We start from the raw sequence: 21,363 nt of genomic DNA, 5'->3' as shown, positions 1-21,363 counted from the left end.
CTGGCTAGAGAGCGTGACTGTTGGTGTGATAACAAATGAGACCACAGGAAGTTTATTCAAGACTCTAGATCTTCTTCGATCATGAAGGCAACTTCGAATACTTTTGTTTTTGAAGACCCTTCCCCTACACAAATGACTTGGCTGAGCACTAGGAATGGCCGTGGCCGTGTTACTCACTGAACTCTGGAATTTTGCTCTCACCAGGCACAAGAGCAGCTCCAAGCAGAGGTACAGAGATACAAGGCCAAAATCGAAGATCTGGAGGCAACGCTAGCTCAGAAAGGGCAGGTAGGTGCCTGGTTGCTAGCTTTTCTGCAGATGCAGCTGGTTCAGGCTGCCTCTCCTCTGTCTGGCTCACCCCATGCATGGGCCACACCCGGGACATGGCTTGGCTCACCAAAGTGACCTTTCTCAAACTGTGTCAGAATGTAAACTCCTCCTGTCCCTGGTGTTATTCTCCCAGAGTGCAAATCCAGCCACAGCGGTGAGTGAAGTTGGGCAAGAGAGAGGCCAGAGGAAGGGGTGCTCAGTGGGACAAGGCCTAGGAGCTGTCACAAACTGCTAGGGCAGTGCTCTCCCCCCCCCTCCCCACCAGCTGCATTCTTTGCCTCTGTGCTCCATATATGGTTCTGCATTTTAATGTTTTCCATCCATATGTATCGAGCCTGTGTGCATTCTGACCTGTTTCACTTTTTTGCCTGTGTGGTCACTTCTGAGTCCCCAGAAGGCTGGTCCTGGATTATTCAGACTGGAAAAGGTAGAGCTAGTAAGTGACAATGAACAAGGGTTAATTTGTCCTGGCGACTTCGGCCCCAGAATCCTTGAAAAAGTAGCTGGCGAGGGTGGGTGTCATTTACCAGAACCAGTTAACTCTGTGCAGGCAAACTGGGTGGAAAGAGCATGGCTCTGGCCGACTGGTTTGAGGACACATACTCCTTCGTGGCACTCTGAAATGCTGACTGCGCGATATTCTTTGTCAAACAGGATTCACACTGGGTAGAAGATAAACAACTTTTCATTAGGAGAAACCAGGAGCTTTTAGAAAAGGTATGTTGGGCGCACCACCCTAGTGGGGCAGAGGAGGAAATGATGATCCAGGAGCAGCAGGGGGTGCTCTCAGGAGTGGCACAGGGGACCAGGGAAGGGGAGGCTTTCCCACCACCGCTCTGTCCTCTGCTGCGTGCTCAGCTGCATCCCATCACTGCCATCATCATCAGCTAAGTGGCACCCGTGCATGGCTGCAGACCTGTGAGGACGTGATCCCTGTGCCCCGCCGATTTGTTAACCATATGTGTGTGCTGTAGATATGCTATGTGTGTGTATATATATGTGCGTGCACACACACGCACATGAGCATCTCCTGTGTGGTTGTTCACCTGCCCTCCCCCTAAAAAAAAGCAATCTCACTGCACATGTTGTTTTGTGTAAGAAAGTGACAGAATATATCTGTGCTCCAACTGTCACAGACTATATTCTCACTTTTAGACCTATTTGCTAAGCTTGGCTGTTTCTTTTCTTTTACTTTTTAAAGGAAGGGATTGGTTTGTTTTTTAGAAGCATCCAAAACAAAAAAAAAAAAAAAAAAAAAAAAACATCAGATCCAGGAAACTGGTCAACAAGCTAGGATATGCTTCTAACCAATAAATATAATTAACCACAGGCTTTTGATCTGAGGCAACTTAACATCATAGAACATTTCAAGGTTAAAGGTTCAAGGTTCCTTCGGTGTATTCTTTCTACAGTCGAATGAAAGATTTAAAACATAATAATCTTATACTTGACAGAAACAGAATTTAAAGCTTTTGAATATATAAAAATTTTCTGTTGGTCAATTCAAAATTATGTAGAAATTATTTTAGCATTATTCTCCACCATCTTTTTTATCACTGATAAATGGTAAAAATTGACCACTATTCCATGTCAAAGTGGGAGGGAAAAGCTGTCCTCTTACCTCTAGTCTGGCAAGGATAGTACATCCTATCTTTCTCCAGATGTGGCAGGACTGAAGTATGAAGGTGGCCGGTACCCAAAATTCAGACCTTAAAGCTTCTATAAAGAAATGCAGTTAGGTGGGCATGGTAGCACAAGCGGCTAGCTACTCAAGCGGCTGAGGCAGGAGGATCAGAAGTTGAAGGTCTCCCAAGAGTATACAGTGAGTTCAAAGCTAGCCTGGGTAACTTAGTGAGATTGTTTTGGAAGGAAAAAAAAATGAAAAAGAGGATTTAGTGGTAGAGCACTTGCCTGGCACTCCTAAGGCTCTGTGTTCAATCCCTGTTAGAAAACAAATAAAAAGTTAAACAGAAACACAGGAGAGACAAGAAAAAAAGTCAGCCCTATCAATGAATTAAAATCTGTAAACAACTGTTCTAATTGTATCAGTAGCCACCAGATCCAGTGATCTCCCTCAGTACCCCATCACAGATCCAGTGATAAGATTCTAAGAAGGATAATCTCCTCTATAACCTGAGCCAATTCATAAAAATAAAACCTGAAATTTCATTAGACTACAGGTGTTTATGATGAGGAGCTGGAGAGATGGCTCAGCAGTTAAGAGCACTGGCTGTTCTTCCAGAGGACCAGAGTTCAATTCTAGCATCTACAGCAAGTGGCTAACAGTGCTTGCAACTCCAGTTCCAATGGATACAACACCCTCTTCTGGCCTCCTGGGGTACTCAGCCATATTTGTGTGCACATGTACACACACACACACACACACACACACACACACACACACACACAGAGACAGATGGAGGGAGGGAGAGATGGAGAGAGAGAAAAAGAGAGACAGAGACACAGAGAGAGAGACAGAAAGACAGAGAGAGGTTGACAAGATGCATGGCGAAAAACAAAAAAACCCTTGTTGATCATATTAATAAATGTCACATGTCACATTTTTATGTCTCATCATTGCTCTGCTGCTCTTGTCCTACTAATCTCAGAGATGTCCCATGATGTGTTGTTATAATCCTTTATCATGCAATTGATTCCAGGATGCTTTCTGATTTCCTTCAGTCTCCTGATTTTTTTTTGTCAAAAGGAAATATTTGAGCTATGTCTTCTAAATCGAAAACAGAAACACGCAAACACACAGAAAACAGAAAAAATGCAAGCTAAATATTTTATTTTCAGTTATATATTTTGAAAAATAAGATCCAACTCTACAATTAAAGCCCCTGTGTTTGTGTCCTACATTTAAACTTTTAAACTGCCGTGTGTAAAATGATTCCTTCACAGATAATGACAAAGAAAGCAGTACATGAAGACTATCAGTTTCCTGAAAATCCACAGGGGTCTTAGACATGATCCCTGCCTGAGGGGAAGGCACATTGGTGCACATCTGACTTAACTCCTTGTCTCATGCTTCATCAGGTCGTACAGGATGCCTTTGAGAAAGTCACATAGGACAATAGTGTGGTGCTGTGTAACTATAGTCCCGACAGAAACACTAAGGCAGAAAGATCACTGGAGGCCAGGAGTTTGAAGCCAGCCTGATCCACATAGACAGACCCTGTCTTAGAAAACCAACCAGTCAGTAGCAAATAAGAAACAACAGGAAACAGTTCCACAGGACAACAGAGAAAAAGGTGCCATTTCTGAGTCTTTGGACTAGCAGAGGTTCATACGGAATTCAGAGCTTAGCATTCAGGGAAGAGAATGATTTCCTCTGTAATAAAACAGATAGAGGAGTGTTTTCCAGGTAGATGAGGACAGAGAAAGCTCCTGGAATCACAGGGTTGATCGGGGCTGCTAGGGGTGTGTGCGGTGTGTGTGTGTGTGTGTGTGTGTGTGTGTGTGTGTGTGTGTCTGCATGATCACATATGCCTGTGCAGAGATGACACTGATAGCATTTAATTCTGAATGATCAAGTGGTGAGCAGCTTTCTAAGGTTTGGAATTCCATATTATGGAGTCTCAAAACACTCTATTCAGCAATTGACATTTTGTATGCATGAGCAGTTTAAAGCAATTACTATGTATTTCCCAATTTCTACAAATGTATACAGCAAATCTTTTCACCATACAAAAGGTTGTTTGAGGTGATGGGCACGACTTGATTAGATTGTAGCTATAAACTTCTGTAATTGTAAGCTGTAAATTAATGGTCATGTTATTCCTGTGACAACTGGTATCTTCAGAGATAAGCATGTCAATTGCCCTCATAAACATCCTTAAATCTGTTTCCATCATACTGTGTCTGACCTGTATGGGATATATGTCTCAAATTCACTGTCTACAGAATCTCTAGCCCTCATGCTCAGAGAAAGGTTCTTCCTGACATGTGTCTCTGTGCCTCCCCAACTTAGCTGAAAGATGGCTACAAGGAAAGCCAAGCCTACCTTAAGCACATCTCCTTGGGGATTGTTGTCACGGTCCAGAGCAAACCCTACTCACTGAGTGGATGAAGGCTCTCCATGCTTGCCTTGCCCAAGGCGCCCTTCGCTGTGCTCACCTAACTCCAGGGTTTACTTTACCAGATAGAGAAACAGGAAGCAGAGAATCACCGTCTACAGCAGGAGCTGCAAGATGCCAGAGACCAGAACGAGCTGCTGGAGTTTCGCAACCTAGAACTAGAAGTAAGAAAGTGCTGATGCTGATGATCATGACATGCGCAGAGCATGTTAGGGCCCGGGGCCTGAATTAGGCATTCAGGGTCATCTTCTCATTGGGACCTCAGAGTTAGGTCAGGAATTTCTAGCTGTGACAACTGAGACTAAATACCTTAAAAATGTTGCCCACATCATGTGACTGGTAATGATTAATCAAGAGGAAGCTTGGAACTGTCCTGACAGGGATTGTGCTCTCCCAACAGCTGGGTGACTGCTTTTTAGAAAATACCTAGATTAATCAGGCCAAACTTGGGGTGATTGTTTTGGAGGATTTATTGTTTTAAATAAAACATGTATCATGCCACACTTTCATTGTATTCTACAAAATCTGACTGAGGCTCTGGGGGATGAGAAGTTCCTGTTTGAATTTTCTGTTATTTTCCTAGTGATATTTGTCTTGAGTTTATTTCAGAGTAGGTCTGGAGGTAAAGTTAGTAATCAGTGTGCTCCAGTAGAGAATGGCGAATGATCCCTGCAACCTACATATCTTGCTCATGAAGAATGAGAGGACCCAATGTACAGAGACTGTTTGCCACCATAACCCTTCAGAGCCAGCCCACCCTAGGATATCTGAAGGGAATAAATATTCATACTGTTTAAATTGCGTCTCCACTTTCCACATTTCCCTGAACAAGAATCTTCAAGGATGGATGACCCTGTCCATACATTTTCTCCCATATTTTCAGCTGATGGACTGCTTAATTCTTTACTATTCATTTAAGCATGTACATCTTGAGGTTTTTGTTTTTTTCTTTTTCTTTTTTTGGCCAAATGACACATTGATAAACTGCTGAAACAGTATAAAGAGACAACTGGGTTAGTGTTTAATCAGTTAACTGCTTCTTTTCTCCTCTTATGCTTTTTTCAAGGAGAGAGAGAGGAGATCCCCTCCATTTAATCTACAAATTCACCCTTTCTCAGATGGTGTGAGTGCTCTGCAGATCTACTGCATGAAAGAAGGTGTCAAGGTAGGCAGACATTGGATCATGTGTGTGTGTGTGTGTGTGCAGATGTTAGGAAAATGGGGGACTGAGAAAGGAACGGCTGCTCATGGTCACTCCGTATACCAGTCCCTAGATAACAGGACAGAAATAGTCACACATCTGTTGGAAAGTCAATAGGACATAAAATAAATAATTATTGGACAGAGGTATAAAAGGGAAAGGCAAAAAAAGAGAGGCGGGTCATTTAGATCAGAGTAACAAAGAATGCTGTAGGATCAAACGTGCGTTAAAATAAATGGTATGAATTACCTCAGGGAAATATAAATAAACTATGTGCTTCAAGAAACGTAATTCAAGATGGCCATATAGAACGCGTCATCTGGGTCCCTTTATTGTGGCTTCCTAGGTGCTGCGGAATTCATTGTCCTGGGATTTTTGAGTGAGATGAGACTTCTGAAGTCATCCAGTTTTTGTTGCTTTTGATGGATTTAATTGAAGGAGGATTTTAGCCCTTTAAAAGGGGCTTAGCCTTTATAACATGGTGCTTACTAGATCAACTGTGACTCTTCCTTTAGTGCTTAGTGGGACACATTTTACATATTAAGGTTGAGATGATGTAGCTCTGTTCCCCACAAAATAGATTGCCCAGCAGTCCTCATGAAAGGCATGAGGACTTACCCCTTGAGGTACAGCTGGGGTGCCTCCGGTTGTTTTTGGTGGGTCCCGTCACCTTCTGCATGGCTCCTCCTGCTTCCACTCTGAGCTAGCTGCTGCCCAGTGTACCTGCTTCGGCCCCCTTCTCTGCCACGTCTGTGCCTGACTCGAACGTGTCTCCTTGATTTTACAGGATGTCAACATCCCTGACCTCATAAAGCAGCTTGATATCCTGGGTGATAATGGGGTAAGTGGTGCACGGATGACGTGTGACAAAGGTGTGGACTGGCCTGAACAGAGTTGAGAAATACTAGGCAGTGTGCCAAGTATAAGACACCAGCAAGCCAGACAGCATCTCTCCCTAAGCATGTACCTCCCCACAGAGAATCACACATGCCGAAGCAGCCACAGGCATGACCGGAAGGTAGCCGCAGAAAGGAGGCGTGGTAGAGGGCTTTTCATAGGAAGGGTTCAGGTTGGAATGCAGACCTCATCTGCAGTGATTAAAGCTAATTACCATCTGACTGCTGCTCACAGGCATCCAGCGTAAAATTAATCAGCCAGGCGGTCGGAAAGACTGCTCAACACTAGAGTTGTTGGCAGCCCTATAAAATGAAGCAGGAGGCTGTGTTCTTTCTTTCCTTTTAACAGCTCCCTCTGAGCGGGGCCAAGGGCTATTAATTCAGGGGCAGCACCACTCATAGCAGCATAAGGGGAATGGCACACCTAGTCTATGGAGCAATGTACAAGGAAAATGGCGCCATGTTCCCCTTGAAAAGGAGAACCAATGAAATCTCATCAGAACTGCTGTGAGGAGACAGCTCCTCCTTTATTCAGGGATTCTTAGCATGACTGCTAATGAAGTGTGCGTACAGTCACACAAAGCAGTAGACTTCGCACAGGATTCTTGGGGGGGGGGGAATTATTAGGAGCCAGAATGTGCAGCGGCTACTTGCACACATGCTGTGTTCACGGCACATGTGTTTTCCATGGTGCAAATGTCATGAGCATCCTCACCTGATTGTCTTTTCTTTTGCCTTTCACAGAACTTAAGGAATGAAGAACAGGTGGCCATAATTCAGGCCAGCACTGTGCTGTCCCTGGCAGAGAAGGTAACGAATGAAGCTGGCATTCCTAGTCATCCAGTGTCGAGCTTGGTGTCTGAGAGTAGACGAGTGAAATACCAGCCCTGTGCACCCAATTTTGCATTATTGAATGTGTGATAAATGTGATTCGACCCAGGGGAGTGAGAACAGACAGAAGTCTCTATAACCACTTTAGGATGGATGGATGTTTTTTACATTAAAGTCACTTGCAAAATATATCATTTATCAAAATGGAGAGTCTTTTCAGTTTAGAAGCCAGTAAGAAGGGTTTTGTTGAGAACTGGTGAAACTAGAGTTGTTCTAGTCTCAGGCTGTCCCTTCAGTGTGTGTGTGTAGGCGCACACCTATTGTTCCCCATAGATTCTGTGACTTGGTCCTGACTGACTGCAGCCTCAGCCCGAAAGCCAAAACAATATTATACTGACCTCTTGTGTCTAAACCTGGTAAATGACATGACAGAAGAGAACCAACACAGGGAAGCCAGATTCCTGGATGCATCCAAGTCTATGAATCCATAGCCAGGTGTGGTGGTACACACTTTTAATCATGGCACTTTGGAAACAGAGAGGGGAGTTCAAGGCCACCCTGGTTTATATAGTGAAAATCTGTCTCAAAAAATGTGAATTCAAAAAGAAAGAATCTGCACATAGCAGAGTCATGTGCACATGCTTAAGTAACATGAAAGTTTTATTGTATATATTCATTAAGATGCTGTCTTAATTCTGAATGGCCTAGCAATGATATTAAAAGTTATATGAAACCCTGAGCAATAATCAGCTCTTTTGAATTTGAAATGATCAAATTCTACAGGTCAAATAGCAATGTTCTGATTCCCCAAATACTAGCATAAAGATGAAGGAGAGGGAAAGAAAGAAGTGTTGTTACAGAATTAAAAATACAAAATATTGACAGGATCCATTTACTGATATCAGTTTAAACAAACCAATTTTACACATTTTTCTGTTCTGATCACTTAGAAAATTTTAATATGGGCCAATTATCAAATGATAAGAGAAACGAATGTCATTTCCACAAAATGTGAAAATAGATGTTTTGTTTATTTTGAGGTTTAGAAAGGCCTTCCTTATCTGTCTGAAATACATACTGAGGTGCTTGCATTTGCTTGCTCTTTTAGCCACGGTTTCCCTCAGAATTCAGTTACAAGCCCGATCACTCGTTCTTCCCTCCCCCCAGCACATTAATAACATCTTATTTTCCCTACAGAAGGTACAGAATTTAGAATTTGCCGAAAGGGTCCTTGGGATTCAAGCCTTACCTGCTTCTTTCTCCATCAACTCTCTCCTCCAGCCTCTCTCTTTCTATATTGTCCCTCCCTCCTTGTTTTCCTCCTCTCTCCTCCTTTTCTTTCTTGCCTGCTTCCTTCCCTCCATCTTTCCCTGTCTTCCTCCTTCTTTCTCCCCCTCCCTGCCCCTCTTCACCTTCCCTCCTTTCCTCTCCCTTCCCTCCCTGCACTCTGCTCTTCCTCCTCTCATCATCTTGTCATCTCATGTTGTCCCAAAGTCTTTGCCAAGATGCCTATGTCTTCCCTTTCCACCTATGCCTGGCTGTCATAACCGCTCTGCTTCCTCATATGCAGGGAAGCCTTCCTAGTCCACCAGGCCTAGACAGCCTTTTGATGCTTCTACAGTGACTGTGTTTTGCTCCCTGGTTTTGACAATTGCATTTAAGTAGTCAAACTTCTGTTTTCCGCCCCACCCACCTATCTTAATTACTTACTGTTCTATTACTGTGATAAAAACACTGTGACCAAGACAACTTACAAAAAAGGAAGCAATTATTTGGGAGCTTGCTTGTAGTTTAAGAGGTTAGTTCATGACTATCATGGCGGGGAGTGTAACAGCAAACGGGCAGGCATGGCACTGGAGCAGTAGCTAAGAGCTTACATCTTGATTTTCAGGTAACAGGCAGAAGGTGAGACTAGACCTGGCTTGGGCTTTTGAAACTTCCAAGCCCATCCCCAGGGATACACCTTCTCCAACAAGGCCACACCTTCTAATCCTTCCCAAACATTTCCACTAACTGGAGACCAAGCACTCAACCCTAGGAGCCTGGAGAGGAGGGGGTCATTGTCATTCAAACCACCACACTTCCTCTTAGACTCCAAATCCCAAAGGAGTGAATATGATCTTTGTCCCTCCTCTCCTTGTTTCCCCTATTTCCACCTGAGCAGCTAGAGAAGAAATGATCAGTAAGTGCTTACTGAAGAAGTAAATGAATGAATCCATTGACACCCCCAAGAAATAGCACACTTTCTACCAGCCATTCTAGGTATGTCTTTGATGACAATGGTCAGAACGTCTTATTCAATTGAAGACATGAGAGGTAGCAATCCTTTAATGTGGTGTAAAATTGCCTTGATTTAGGACTGCGAAGAAAATGTAGACTGACTCTGTGAAAGGTGTAGACTAGGGAGGTAAAGAATAAGAACTAGGCTTGTGTGCCTCATTAGATCCACGAGTCTCACCCTGGTCCCTGTGTGAGTGTGCTGCAGTCTGTTAAAGCACAGGGGACACTTGTGGAGTGCTTGTTTTGAACTGACCCCTTCTAAGCACTGAATCTAGGTATCATTATCACATTTTCCAGAAGGAATCAGAAGCACAGAGAAGGTGGGTGCTCTGCCCAAGGTTGCACAGACAGTGATTGAGTTAGTTAGGACCCAGAGTCCATCTCTTTCATCTTTTCACCAGATGCTTGTGCAGCTCAAGAAACACCTAAGTAGGCTGTGCAGATCATCAAGGAGCTAGGTCATTGGATCTGTGGCGGTCTAGTACATGCCTTGCCTCATCTCTCTTCCTTGTATGGCAGCATCTAGCTGAGCAAGCACTGGTTAATAGCTGTTAACACTGTGGTAGAAAGTGAGGGGCTGGATGAATAAGATGAGCATTTAACCTAGGAGCTTACAATATGTGTGATTGATTTTTTTTTTTTTTTTTTTTTGCAAAGGTGCAGACCTTTGCGAATCAGCTTAGAGTCATCTTCTCCATTAGGGACTCCTTTGGTTCGATTCCCAGGTTATTTTAAATGTCCTCTTTGATCTTAAGACTATAAATCTAGATAACAGTTACTAATTAGGAGTATGATCTTCCGCCAAAGTGTATACCTAGACAAAATTCCAACAGTGGCGTCCTATATGTCTTTATATAAAAAGGTAACTGTAGTGGTTTTAGGTGCAGTGGTTTTAGAACTGCATCACATACTGTATATATCATCATTGTGTCTCATATCTAGTTTACAGATAACTTATAGTCCTTTTACAAATGGTAACTTGCTTTAGCCACACAAATACAAGCAAGAGCCAGCATGCAGGTCTGAAGCTCATAATGGAATACTTGAGGTTTGCAGTACCTGTAAATGCACAATCTGAAATAGAATCTATTTCTTCATAAAAAGAGGGAAACAGGAAGAGGTAGCCAAAATAATATGTGCAAAACCAAAGCTGTTGACTGAAATGTCCTTGAAGAAGTTGCCATATATATGGATAGAGACATGAGAGATTCACAGTTCTGCTGCCATAGCATGGTTTCAGGAGCTAAGGTGAGCTGGTCATGATGTCTCTCCAAAGGCTCTAGAATGTAGAATTGCTTGTTGTGCCATACCATGTGTCCACACTGAAGAGAAATAAAATCTGACAGTGGGATACTTTAGTTCATGCAATATACAGTGACTGTCACCTCACACAAATTTATTTTTTTTAATTTTTTTCATTGATATTTACATCATTTGACATTTAAAATTTTGTGTTTCAGGGGACATCAGGTTGCCTTTCAAAGCCACATAGCAAAGAAAAGCTAAAACTGAATAGGAGCCGAGGAAGCTCCCTCCAGTACTCTCATAGTTGTGCCCAGTCACCTCCCTAAGGTCTAAGCTGGCATCACCTTAATGGACACCATTCTGACCATTGGTTCTATTAAGCTACGTATAGGGTATGCTCACATAATAGGACCCAGAGACAGTGGAGTTATTAATACCACATCAAAATGGTGCATTCCGAGTATTAAGGAATACCTTCTCATTGTGTGGTTTGTTTAAAATGCCTTCACCACATTAGAGAAATCATTTTCATATATCCAAATTTTACTCTTACTCATAACGCTCCCTCCACACCTCCAACCTTGAGCTATTGGGCAGGCTGTGCCTTGGAACTTCCTCCCCCCACTTGTCCTTTAGATTTCAGCTCCCAAAGAAATCCTCCCGTGGGTGCAACGGCTTTGCTACTCTTAGTCAGCACTGAAGCCTTAGCAGCTGACACGTAGTAGACAACAGAGGACGTTGGATGCGTGGAAGATGGCAGCATTTTGTTTAAACTCCAGGAGAAAAAGAATGCATTAAGAGTTCATATAAGGGTTCAATCAAAATCCAGAGAGATAAGGGGAAAGACCAAGCACTCCAGTGAACAGCCCACAGAATTCATGCCACGTCCAACAGTCATGCCAAACGTTTCTATCTTCTTAACCCTTTAGTGGATCCAACAGATTGAAGGAGCAGAGGCTGCCCTGCACCAGAAAATGATGGAACTGGAAAGTGACATGGTAAGCATAAAGAGGAAAATATTATACCCTAATGGAAAGTGAACATCACTTCTACCCTTTTTATCTGGCGCTAGTGGAAGTTTGTAACTGCCCTATTGATCTGTGTGCAGACTGTGGGGCATATTTCACAGAAGTAGCTGATGACTTTAAGCTCTAGTCTCCCCCAAAGCATGCCATACATCAGCAACATTTATACAACTAGTGTTGAAAGAACTTAAATTTTAGGTATTTTCTCTCAGGCTGAATATTTTTTCTGCTATGAATAATTACCAAGTAAAAAACATTACAGACTTGATGGGTATGTCCGGTTTTAAGAATCCACAAGCTATTTCACATCCATTGGGATAACTACTGTCAAAAAACAAAGAGAAAGTGACAGTTGTTGGGAAAGAAGTGTAGAAGCTAGAACCCAGGGCACTACTAAGGTAAGTATGAGTACAAATATGGAAAATAGCATGGGGATTGCTTTTAAAATCCAATAAAATTATCATATGACCCTGCAATACCAAAAAACAAAAACAAAAACAAAAAACAAAAAAAACAAAGGAATTGGGCTGTGGCAGGTTACTGTACACTTACTCTCATAATGACATTATTCACAACATTGAATGTAGCCAAATTATCTATTGCTGATTGAAGGGATGAACAAAGTACGGTATGCACATGTGTTGGTTCAGTCTGAGATACCTGCTGGACACAGCACCTCCTTTGCCTGCAGCTCCCTCCTCATCCTCTTCCAAAACATCTCATTCTAACTGCAGCCAGCATCGCCAAACATGCATCCCTAGTGTCTAGTGAAGGGTACAACATAGATGAACAGTGAGGACACGAGCTGTCACAAAGCAACGAACACTGTCATTCCACGCATGCGAGCTAGTGTCATGAAACTCATAGGAAAAGAAGGCACAGTATGGCTGTCAAGGGTTGAGAGAAAGAAAAAACATAGGATTGTTAAAGGGGAGTAGTTTCTCTTTTGCCAAATTAACAAGTTACGGACATTGATGTCAAAAGAGTATGGATGTATTTCACACTACAAGTATGTACTTTAATGACTTGAGTGTTCATTTTATTTCATGCGTATTTTAACACAATTTAAAATAACATATCTCCAAACATAGGAATTAATAGGTTGTTAACTTACAGCATTATATATAATCTTATAACAAGATGTCATTTAAATGATCATTGTTAAAACAAATGTAGTAGGTTCCTATCAAGTCATGAAACTGTGATAACAATAATTTGTATTTTATAGAACTTAACAGTTTTGGGGATCATAATATCTTGTACATAGTTCAGGCTTTACCAAGAAATTAAAATCTATAGTGAAAGCACATAAGAACTGTTTGTGTTCAAAGTGGCCATCGGAAGCCCCTTCAATACACGACTACTTATGCAGCAGTCAGCCTTTACAGGGTACTTTGGGCACTGGGACCTAGCAATGGTCAGGAAAGCCCAAGCAGCTTTACTGCATACTCTCAGAAGTGAGCACAGCTGGGTTTTTAACCTTCCAATCAGCTGGAAGAGTTCTTTACTCTTCACTTAAGCACCCAAAGAAATGATTGACTTGCACGTGGGAATATGTTGCACCCAAAAACAAAGCTCTAACTAATAATGGCAAGATGGGCATGCAATGAGAGATGTACAAGAACTGAGGACATGTGAAGAAACTTCAGATTTATATCCCCTGGCTCACACAAGCTTTGCAACAGGGGCCAATAAATAATCACAAATGGCAGTGCGTGTGGAATCACTCTGACTCTCTAAAATGCCCTTCATCTTTGTGTTTATTAATTTGAATAAGTTAAGTTTGTTTATTATATAACATCCCTGTGTTAAATTTCATAACATTCTTAGAAAAACATACTAGAACAATACACAATACACAGCTGTCTTCTGTGCCCTTAGGGAACTGGTTCCAAGACTCCCTGGAAATACCAAAGTCCACAGATGCCCAAGTTCTTTCTATGCCACAGCTTTGCATATAAGCTACACACACCCTCTTATGTACCTTAAATCATCCCTAGATTGTGATTATGTATTATTACCATTTATAATGTAACTACTTTATAAGTACTTATTATATTCCATGTTTCTAAGGGATGATGAAAGCAAATGCCATAGTCAACAGATGTTTCTCTCAAATATTTTCATTCCAAAGATACTGGAGTCTCTATGTGCAAAACCAGAAGAAACAGAAAGCCAAGCGTACTCACACAGATAGATTTATTACTTAACAGCAACCATGTCAAAATCTGTCCTTAATTACCTACTCTCAGACTGGCTTAAAAATCTTTAAGAGTGTTTCACATGATTCCTTGTTATGCCTTTTATGCTTCTTGCCATTGTTTTTCACATCCCCTGTGCAAGACTGTGAAGGCTAAACTAATTTTCTTCAAAGAGAATTATAGTTCTACAAATACTAGTGATTTGTGGACTAGAGAAAACATTCATCTGTATAGCTTTCATGTATCCCTTTCTAATTAACGGAACTCGCTCTCAATTTGTCAATGTTACTCTTTTTTATAGGAACAATTCTGCAAAATCAAAGGCTACCTGGAGGAAGAACTGGACTACAGGAAACAAGCTCTTGACCAGGCATATATGGTAGGTACCATCAGTGGCCAACACTCTGTTCATCACTCTGTACAACTGAGCTAAGATGTCCTGTCTAATTTGTCATTCCGTGCAGTTGAATACACACAGGATGCATGCAGTCATTAATTGCTGCTTCAGTTTTGGAACAGAAACCCCAAGATTGCTGCTGCTATATAATATTTTTATATTTTATGCATAATTCTAATTCATTCTTAAATCAAATGTATACTTGTAGGTAATATTTAGATGAAGGTCATACTGAATGCCAGGGTATATCCAAGAGGATTTTATTAAATCAAGTAACATCATTTGGGACTCTAACAGAGTAATAGAATAACAATGGATTTAAAATATGTTACGCGTATTTTAATTCATTTATTTTTTAAAATGACCATATAAATTACAGATAATCTTGTTATTCCTAACTTACATATGAGGAAAACAAGGCTTATAGAGCAAAACCTTTGCTCACGTTTGTAGAAGGGCAAGCTGTAATGTAGCTCTTACTCCAGAAACTGCAGCCTAATTTAGACCCATAATGCAGCCACCACAAGCGAGGCTATGCTTGTGAGTGGACTGTGCCTTTTTCTCCCCATGGATTATTGTGCTTATAGATGCTCATGACTGATTCCTTCCTTCTGCAAAATGCATACTACAAAATGGTTGGCATTGGACTGCAGCTCTTCTTCTCTCCTTGTGCCCCATCCTCACTGGTTCATGGTCATGAACCAGAAGACAAAGAACAAACTAGCGGAATATTGCAAAACTTGCTCATAGAGGTTTTTATAATGCTCTTGTAACTCTGGGCGAAAGTGAAACTCTGAACCCCTGTTTGTATCAGGGATAGTTTAGTCTGTCCTCTCCCAAATGTGTGAAAGATTCTGATATCGTTTAATGGGGAAGTGGGAGAATGAGAATTGGTCACTGCTTAGAAAATAAAACACTAATTTATTTTTCTTCATGCCTTATCCTTTTACCCTTGTCTCTCCTGCCTTGAGAAAGCAAATTTAAGCTGGACTCCTGAAATAAACTGATGAGACCTCATTCAGAAAGCCATATTTAATTTTCAAACAATGAAATACACTTGGTCCAGGAGCAGTAATAGAAAAGCATCTCCTGTCAGGACTTGGAAACTGACTTCTGTCAGAATTATGGGGAATAAGACTGTAGATTTAGGCAACTACTTTTGACATGGGACACACACACACACACACACACACACACACACACACATACACACACACACACACACACACACACACACACACACACCACACCACACCTCACCACCAGGGAAACTCCAATATTCTAGGCTATTTTTGAATCATATTTCCATTTTTTCTCAAGGGCAAAGAATGGAAACCATAAGACATCTTCAAGTACAGAGAATTGTCGTGTGAATAAGAGATGGTGTTTTATGTTTGAAATATCTCTCCAATTTCAAGTACTTTTTCCTACTTACACTTGTTGCTAATACTACAGCCACTGTGGCATATGATTTCAACCAGCTGCAGGGTTGTCAAGTAGGAAGGAGAATAAGCCCATTCTCAGCTCCACTTGAAAAGGGAAGAGGGTGTGATGGTGTAGTTATAATGTAGTCATTATAACACAGGGACTCCTAAAAACAAGTACCTAAATGAACAGGATCCCAAGAAAGAAAATGAATTTACTTACAAAGCATTGTGTGGGTGGCATTTGTGGCATCTCACAAAGGGAAGATCCGGAGGAGAGCCAGGCAGGAGATACTGAGAAACTCTAAGATCCCCTGAGACCGAGGTACCAAGTTCCTGTCTCACCCATACACACACACACACACTCTCCCAGTATCACACCCAAGTGCTCGGTCCCGAAGTTAGACTTTTCTGATTCTATTTGCCAGAGAATCCAGGAACTAGAGGCTACCTTGTACAATGCTCTGCAGCAAGAGACTGTGATCAAGTTTGGTGAACTGTTAAGTGACAAACAGCAGGAGGAGCTGAGGACGGCTGTCGAAAAATTACGGCGGCAAATGCTGAGGAAGAGCAGGGAGTACGACTGTCAGATCCTCCAGGAGAGGATGGAACTCTTACAGCAAGCCCACCAGGTGAGGACCAAGCCCCACGTCTCTGTTGGTCAAGCCTAAGCACGTGGGACTTACTAAAAAGCACTTGATATAAGCATGGAACCGCTCCCGAGATTGTCGGCGAGGGAAGTGAGTAACTCTTTCCCGCTATCACTCAATATAGGGTGACAGGTTGATAATAAAACTTGGTCTTGAGGAAAATGGCATTTCAGAGGTGCTGCATGTGCCTATCGTTTTCTGGAACGACTTTGTCATGGGCTCCAAATCTATTGCAACCTGATTACTCACCTGTGTGAGGAAACAGGGTACTGGCTCAGCTTTACATGTTCCTGCCAATAACTGAGCCTGAGGCAGCCATCTGGAAAGAGTAAAGGGGAGCAGGGCCTGTCTCTTAACCCTCAGAACAAGCAGAAATAATAGCAAAGCCTGGAGGCTGCTGTGTGCTGCCTGGCATTTGCTCAGTCAGGATCTGAAGGTTATATTTGTGGCTGGAGAGGTGCTCAGTGGCTGCTTTTCCAAAGGACCCAGGTTCTATTTTCAACACTCACATGATGGCTCATAACTGTCTATAACTCCAGTTCCAAGGGATCTGATGCCCCCTCTGACATCCTGAGACACCAGGTATGCACGTGGTATATAGACATACATACAGGCAAATCACTCATACACATAAAAAGAAATTGTTAAGAATGCAAAGTTATACTTGCATCATTTCACCTCATCTTCACAGAAGCTCCAAGAGGTAAGTGTTCTCATTATCTCAATTTTGGAAATAAAAGTATTCAAATGATTTATTCAAGATAGCAAGTGGCAGAGAAAAATTACAGACCAGGTGTGCCGTCCCCTGAGACCCCGGTGCTAACCACTGCACACTGCTGTCATATCCATCTTAGGGCATTTGTGACTTACATGATCCATCTAGAGTGGCAAGCCAAACAGCAGGCACCCCTGACCAACTTGCAGCCACAATTCTTTGTAATTCTTCATTTGTGTTGTAACTTGACCAGTGAGCAGCAGTAGAGGCCTGTCCAGAGAGCAAATTCAAAAGAATTGTAGAATTCATATTGCCAGGTTGCAGGATTTGGTATTCAGAGCTGTGACAATCTGATGGAATATGAGAAGGTACAAAGCATGTGTTGAAGTTAAAGGAGCAGAAGAGGAATCGTGCTTATTTTAGGGCACCAGGAAGAGCAAACCATAGACGCCCAGCAGCACAGAGAGGCAGGGGCTCTGTGTCCTCCAAGACAGCAGAGCGCTCAAGCCGTTTGCCCCAAAGATGACAGGCACATGCGCATGCATTTCTGTCAGGAAGCCTTCAGGATTGCAAAGATTTGACCAGTGGAAAGTTTTGGAAGCTCTTGACAATGGAGTATTTCATGGCCTTTTGTTTGCTTGCTTTTCACTTCTTCCAGGGGGTAGAGGTGTCTTCTGCACAAATTCATTACATGGCAAAAACATCTAATTGGGTTTAACAAATTGAGAGCTTTGTCTTGTAAATGCATGTATTTTTGCTTTAACATGGACTGATAGTTATCTAAATTGGCTTATGATAAATATCCTGGCATCCCACTTTGTGTCTCTTTAATCTGTTAGCTAAGGTTCCTCTCTCTTGAAAGAACTCTACCTTTTATGTTACTTAGAAGGAGTTGAGAGAGTTCCCTGGCATTTCCCTCTCCCTAACAAATGTTCACATTAAATGTACCTTTTATAATTATTTCTTACTTTTCTCTTCCCTTTTCATCAGTAAAGTACTTAATAGCAGAGTTATTCCAGAAGGCATTGGTCAGGATGTGTCAAATACAACTATGATGTAATTATGATGTGTAAATTTTAGAGGTCATTGCTAGCTATTTGCCAGACATTTATGCTTAGATATCCCAAGATGAAAACAGTATGCATTCTTGTCCTTATCTTTCCTCTCTATCTGTTTGAGTCAGTAGAATGACCTTATCTAAAATTACTCAGGCTTCAACACTTATGCCTTCTCTGTCCTCTGCCTCAGTGAACTTAGGTAGGACCACATCCAACTGATGTTGGCCCCCAAGTGCTTTGAAGCTTTCCTATTTTGCTCACACTGTTACAGGCATTTGCAGGATCTTTCATTATTATAGTGGTTTCCAGGTGCCTGACTCTATCATCTACACATGCACTCAGACATTTCAATGTACTTCCTAGTGGTAGATTCCATGTGCTGGATATCTAGAATATTCACCGTGGACACTGCCCTCCTGTGTATTTGAAGACAAAGGTGATTAGCATGAAGAAAATAATTATGGTGTATTTTGTTAAATGGCATTAACAAAGGCCCATGGTCCCCCAAGGGCTGTGGAAATCACATTGTAGGAATTTCCCTCTTCTCCCTTCAGTTTGTTGCATAAGTCAGCCCTGGTTTTTATCAACTTCCCCGTGACAATTTCTTGCTCAAGGGCATCTGTGGTTTCCCTTTCAAAGTGAGTCAAGTCCTGTGTAGGTTTCTTAAGGTCCTTCATTAGCTAGTCATCTCTCCCTTAAGATGTTCTTTCCAGTCCATCTCCTGAGTTCTTTCCAGTGCAAAGCCTAGTGCCACTTATTCGTGGTTTCCTATTCCAAAGCCTTTGCTTGCCTAATTTTCCACCAAAAAAATGGCATTCAAACATTCTCATTTTTTCAAGTCCCTATTAGAGGTTCACCTCTTCCAGAATCCTCTGCTGGATGAACAAAATGTACAAAACACTCTTTAAAAAATATGTTTAAAGCCTTATCTTATAATCAGTAAAAGCCATATATTCAGAGCCAGCTATGTACCAGATGCTGTGAATATGGCAGTTACTTTAGACATCTGATCTGCCATACAGGTGAGAAAGGACAAAGTCATGCCACAAATGAACCACAGCGTGAACTATCTCTAAGAGAGCCACTAAGTGCTAGGAATAAGCTTGGACAACATATATGGGTGTACATGTGAGTCAGAAAGGATAAATATGTTAGGACAGGTAGTCAGAGGATACCTCTGAAGATCCATGCAAACCAGGGAACCAGTCACACAAAGGTCTCAGAAAAAGGAGCAAGCACTAAGTCCCGCTGTACATTCAAGAGCCACAGAAGAAGTCAGTATGGCTGGTGTGCACAGAGTCGGGCTAAGAGGTGAAGCTGGAGACCAATGAAGAGTCAAGATCAGTGTGGGGCCTTGCAAGAATTCGGTATTAATGTTAATGCAACTCAGATAACTTTTCCTTTCCCCACCTCTTAGACTCAGGACTACTGTGATCTTTCTAACCTTTTCACCCTTGTGAAGCTGAGAATAGTACTGGGGGTCTTATGCATGCTAGACAGATGCTATACCATACCCCAACCTGATTATTTTGCATTTCATGTTCAGATTAGCTATATTAGTTCATGTAGGAAGGACAGATTTTAATATGATGAGGATGGACCAGATGAGAAGCAGGAACAACTAAAAATAAGTTGTCTCATCAGATCCAATAAGGGATGAAGATGAGTTCATGTACTTGATAGTGAGAGAGGGAGAGAGGGAAGGAGGGAGGAGGGGAGATGGAGAGAGAGAATATGAGAATCTGTTTGGGACTCACAATGTTTCCTCTTGGTCAGATGGCAAGTGTCTGGGAAAGAGAAACAAGCTTATAACATGTAATGAAGAATAATGGATTCATCTACCGTGTGGATTGGTCTGTCTACAGACTAACACAGCCCTAGGAACTGGAGATGGGTGACAGCGTTTTACATCCTTGCCATTTTTCACCTTTGCTATTTAATTCTGTTATTCTCGGTTTTACGTTCTATCTTGTCAAAGAACATCATAGCTCCTTGGGATGAGGAACTAGGTGATGCCTTAGCTGTATTCTTCAGTACAGATGATACAGTCATAGACATGTCAGAAAATGGTCAGCAAGCGCAGAGTTCATGGCTGAATAAGCACTTCAGTAGTTGCATGGATGGATGGTTCTCTGAATCAATATGTATGTCTCTATGCAGACACAAGCAAGGAATTGTGTGCATAAACAAGAAGGAAATGCCTAGCACATTTATTGTTTTGTTGTATAGCCTTAGAGCACATGCGGTACCACTGAAGTACACACCAGCATACACATCACACATAGGTAGGTGCTACCATATTCCAGGCTCACCTGCATCTCCGTCATTCATCAACAGGTCAGAATGGCAACTAGAGCACAAGCCTCACCTCCTTTCTTTGACAGTGGCATTTGTCAATCTTGGCGGGACTAAGAGAGATCATCTAGATCACTATTAATTCTCTGAGGTGGGAGGATGTCTCCTGCATTGTGGGATGTAATGGCGTCTGCTGGCCCTAAGCCAGAAGAGCTGTTAAATATCCTACAATGCAGTTGTGACAATAAGAAATATTAACACAGTTAAGTACTGGTGATAGGTACACAAATTTGCTACTATACTAAAATATGAAATAATTATGCATTATAAAATAAGCATACCAACCAACTTGAGAAGTCCTCAGACATTGCCAAATGTCTCCGTCCAGGAGAGGGTAAAAATCACCTCTAGTTGACACATTTCAGAGAAGAGACTTGATTTCCATGTTGAAATATTTTCTTTTCTGTTAGCTTCCGTATTTTTTCTCCCCACACTGCATTATAAAAACTTCTCTGTATGTTACCACCCTCATAGGCTTCTAGCTGAAGGGCCAGTTCACTGTTTTAGTTCCTGCAAACAGTGGTCATTCAACAACAAGCTTGCAATGCATCACGATGCCCATGGGTACCAAAAGCCTTTGGGATGTCAAGGGGAATTGTGAAGACTTTTTTTGCTCCTCTGCAGTTGTCTGTGTAATGCCATTATCCAACCTGTGACGTCTCCGTGTGTGGAATGT

General features: G+C 41.9%; 1 protein-coding gene across 2 annotated transcripts in view; it reads left to right on the top strand.

Moving 5' to 3' along the window:
* The window catches only part of Jakmip2 (janus kinase and microtubule interacting protein 2), a 152,563-nt gene that overhangs the window by 118,979 nt on the left and 12,221 nt on the right, over nt 1-21,363 (top strand). For both annotated transcript variants that reach the window (XM_059245894.1, XM_059245893.1), the window contains exons 11-19: nt 205-288; nt 985-1,047; nt 4,475-4,573; nt 5,476-5,574; nt 6,398-6,451; nt 7,251-7,316; nt 11,792-11,860; nt 14,390-14,467; nt 16,338-16,541. In XM_059245894.1, the coding sequence (XP_059101877.1) occupies nt 205-288; nt 985-1,047; nt 4,475-4,573; nt 5,476-5,574; nt 6,398-6,451; nt 7,251-7,316; nt 11,792-11,860; nt 14,390-14,467; nt 16,338-16,541 (816 nt within the window). The remainder of the gene's footprint in view (nt 1-204; nt 289-984; nt 1,048-4,474; nt 4,574-5,475; nt 5,575-6,397; nt 6,452-7,250; nt 7,317-11,791; nt 11,861-14,389; nt 14,468-16,337; nt 16,542-21,363) is intronic.

Source organism: Peromyscus eremicus, chromosome 19 (assembly GCF_949786415.1).
Source record: "Peromyscus eremicus chromosome 19, PerEre_H2_v1, whole genome shotgun sequence".
Taxonomy (NCBI): Eukaryota; Metazoa; Chordata; class Mammalia; order Rodentia; family Cricetidae; genus Peromyscus; species Peromyscus eremicus.
Note: the sequence above shows the minus strand (reverse complement) of the source record. Positions and strands in the feature narration are given on the sequence as shown.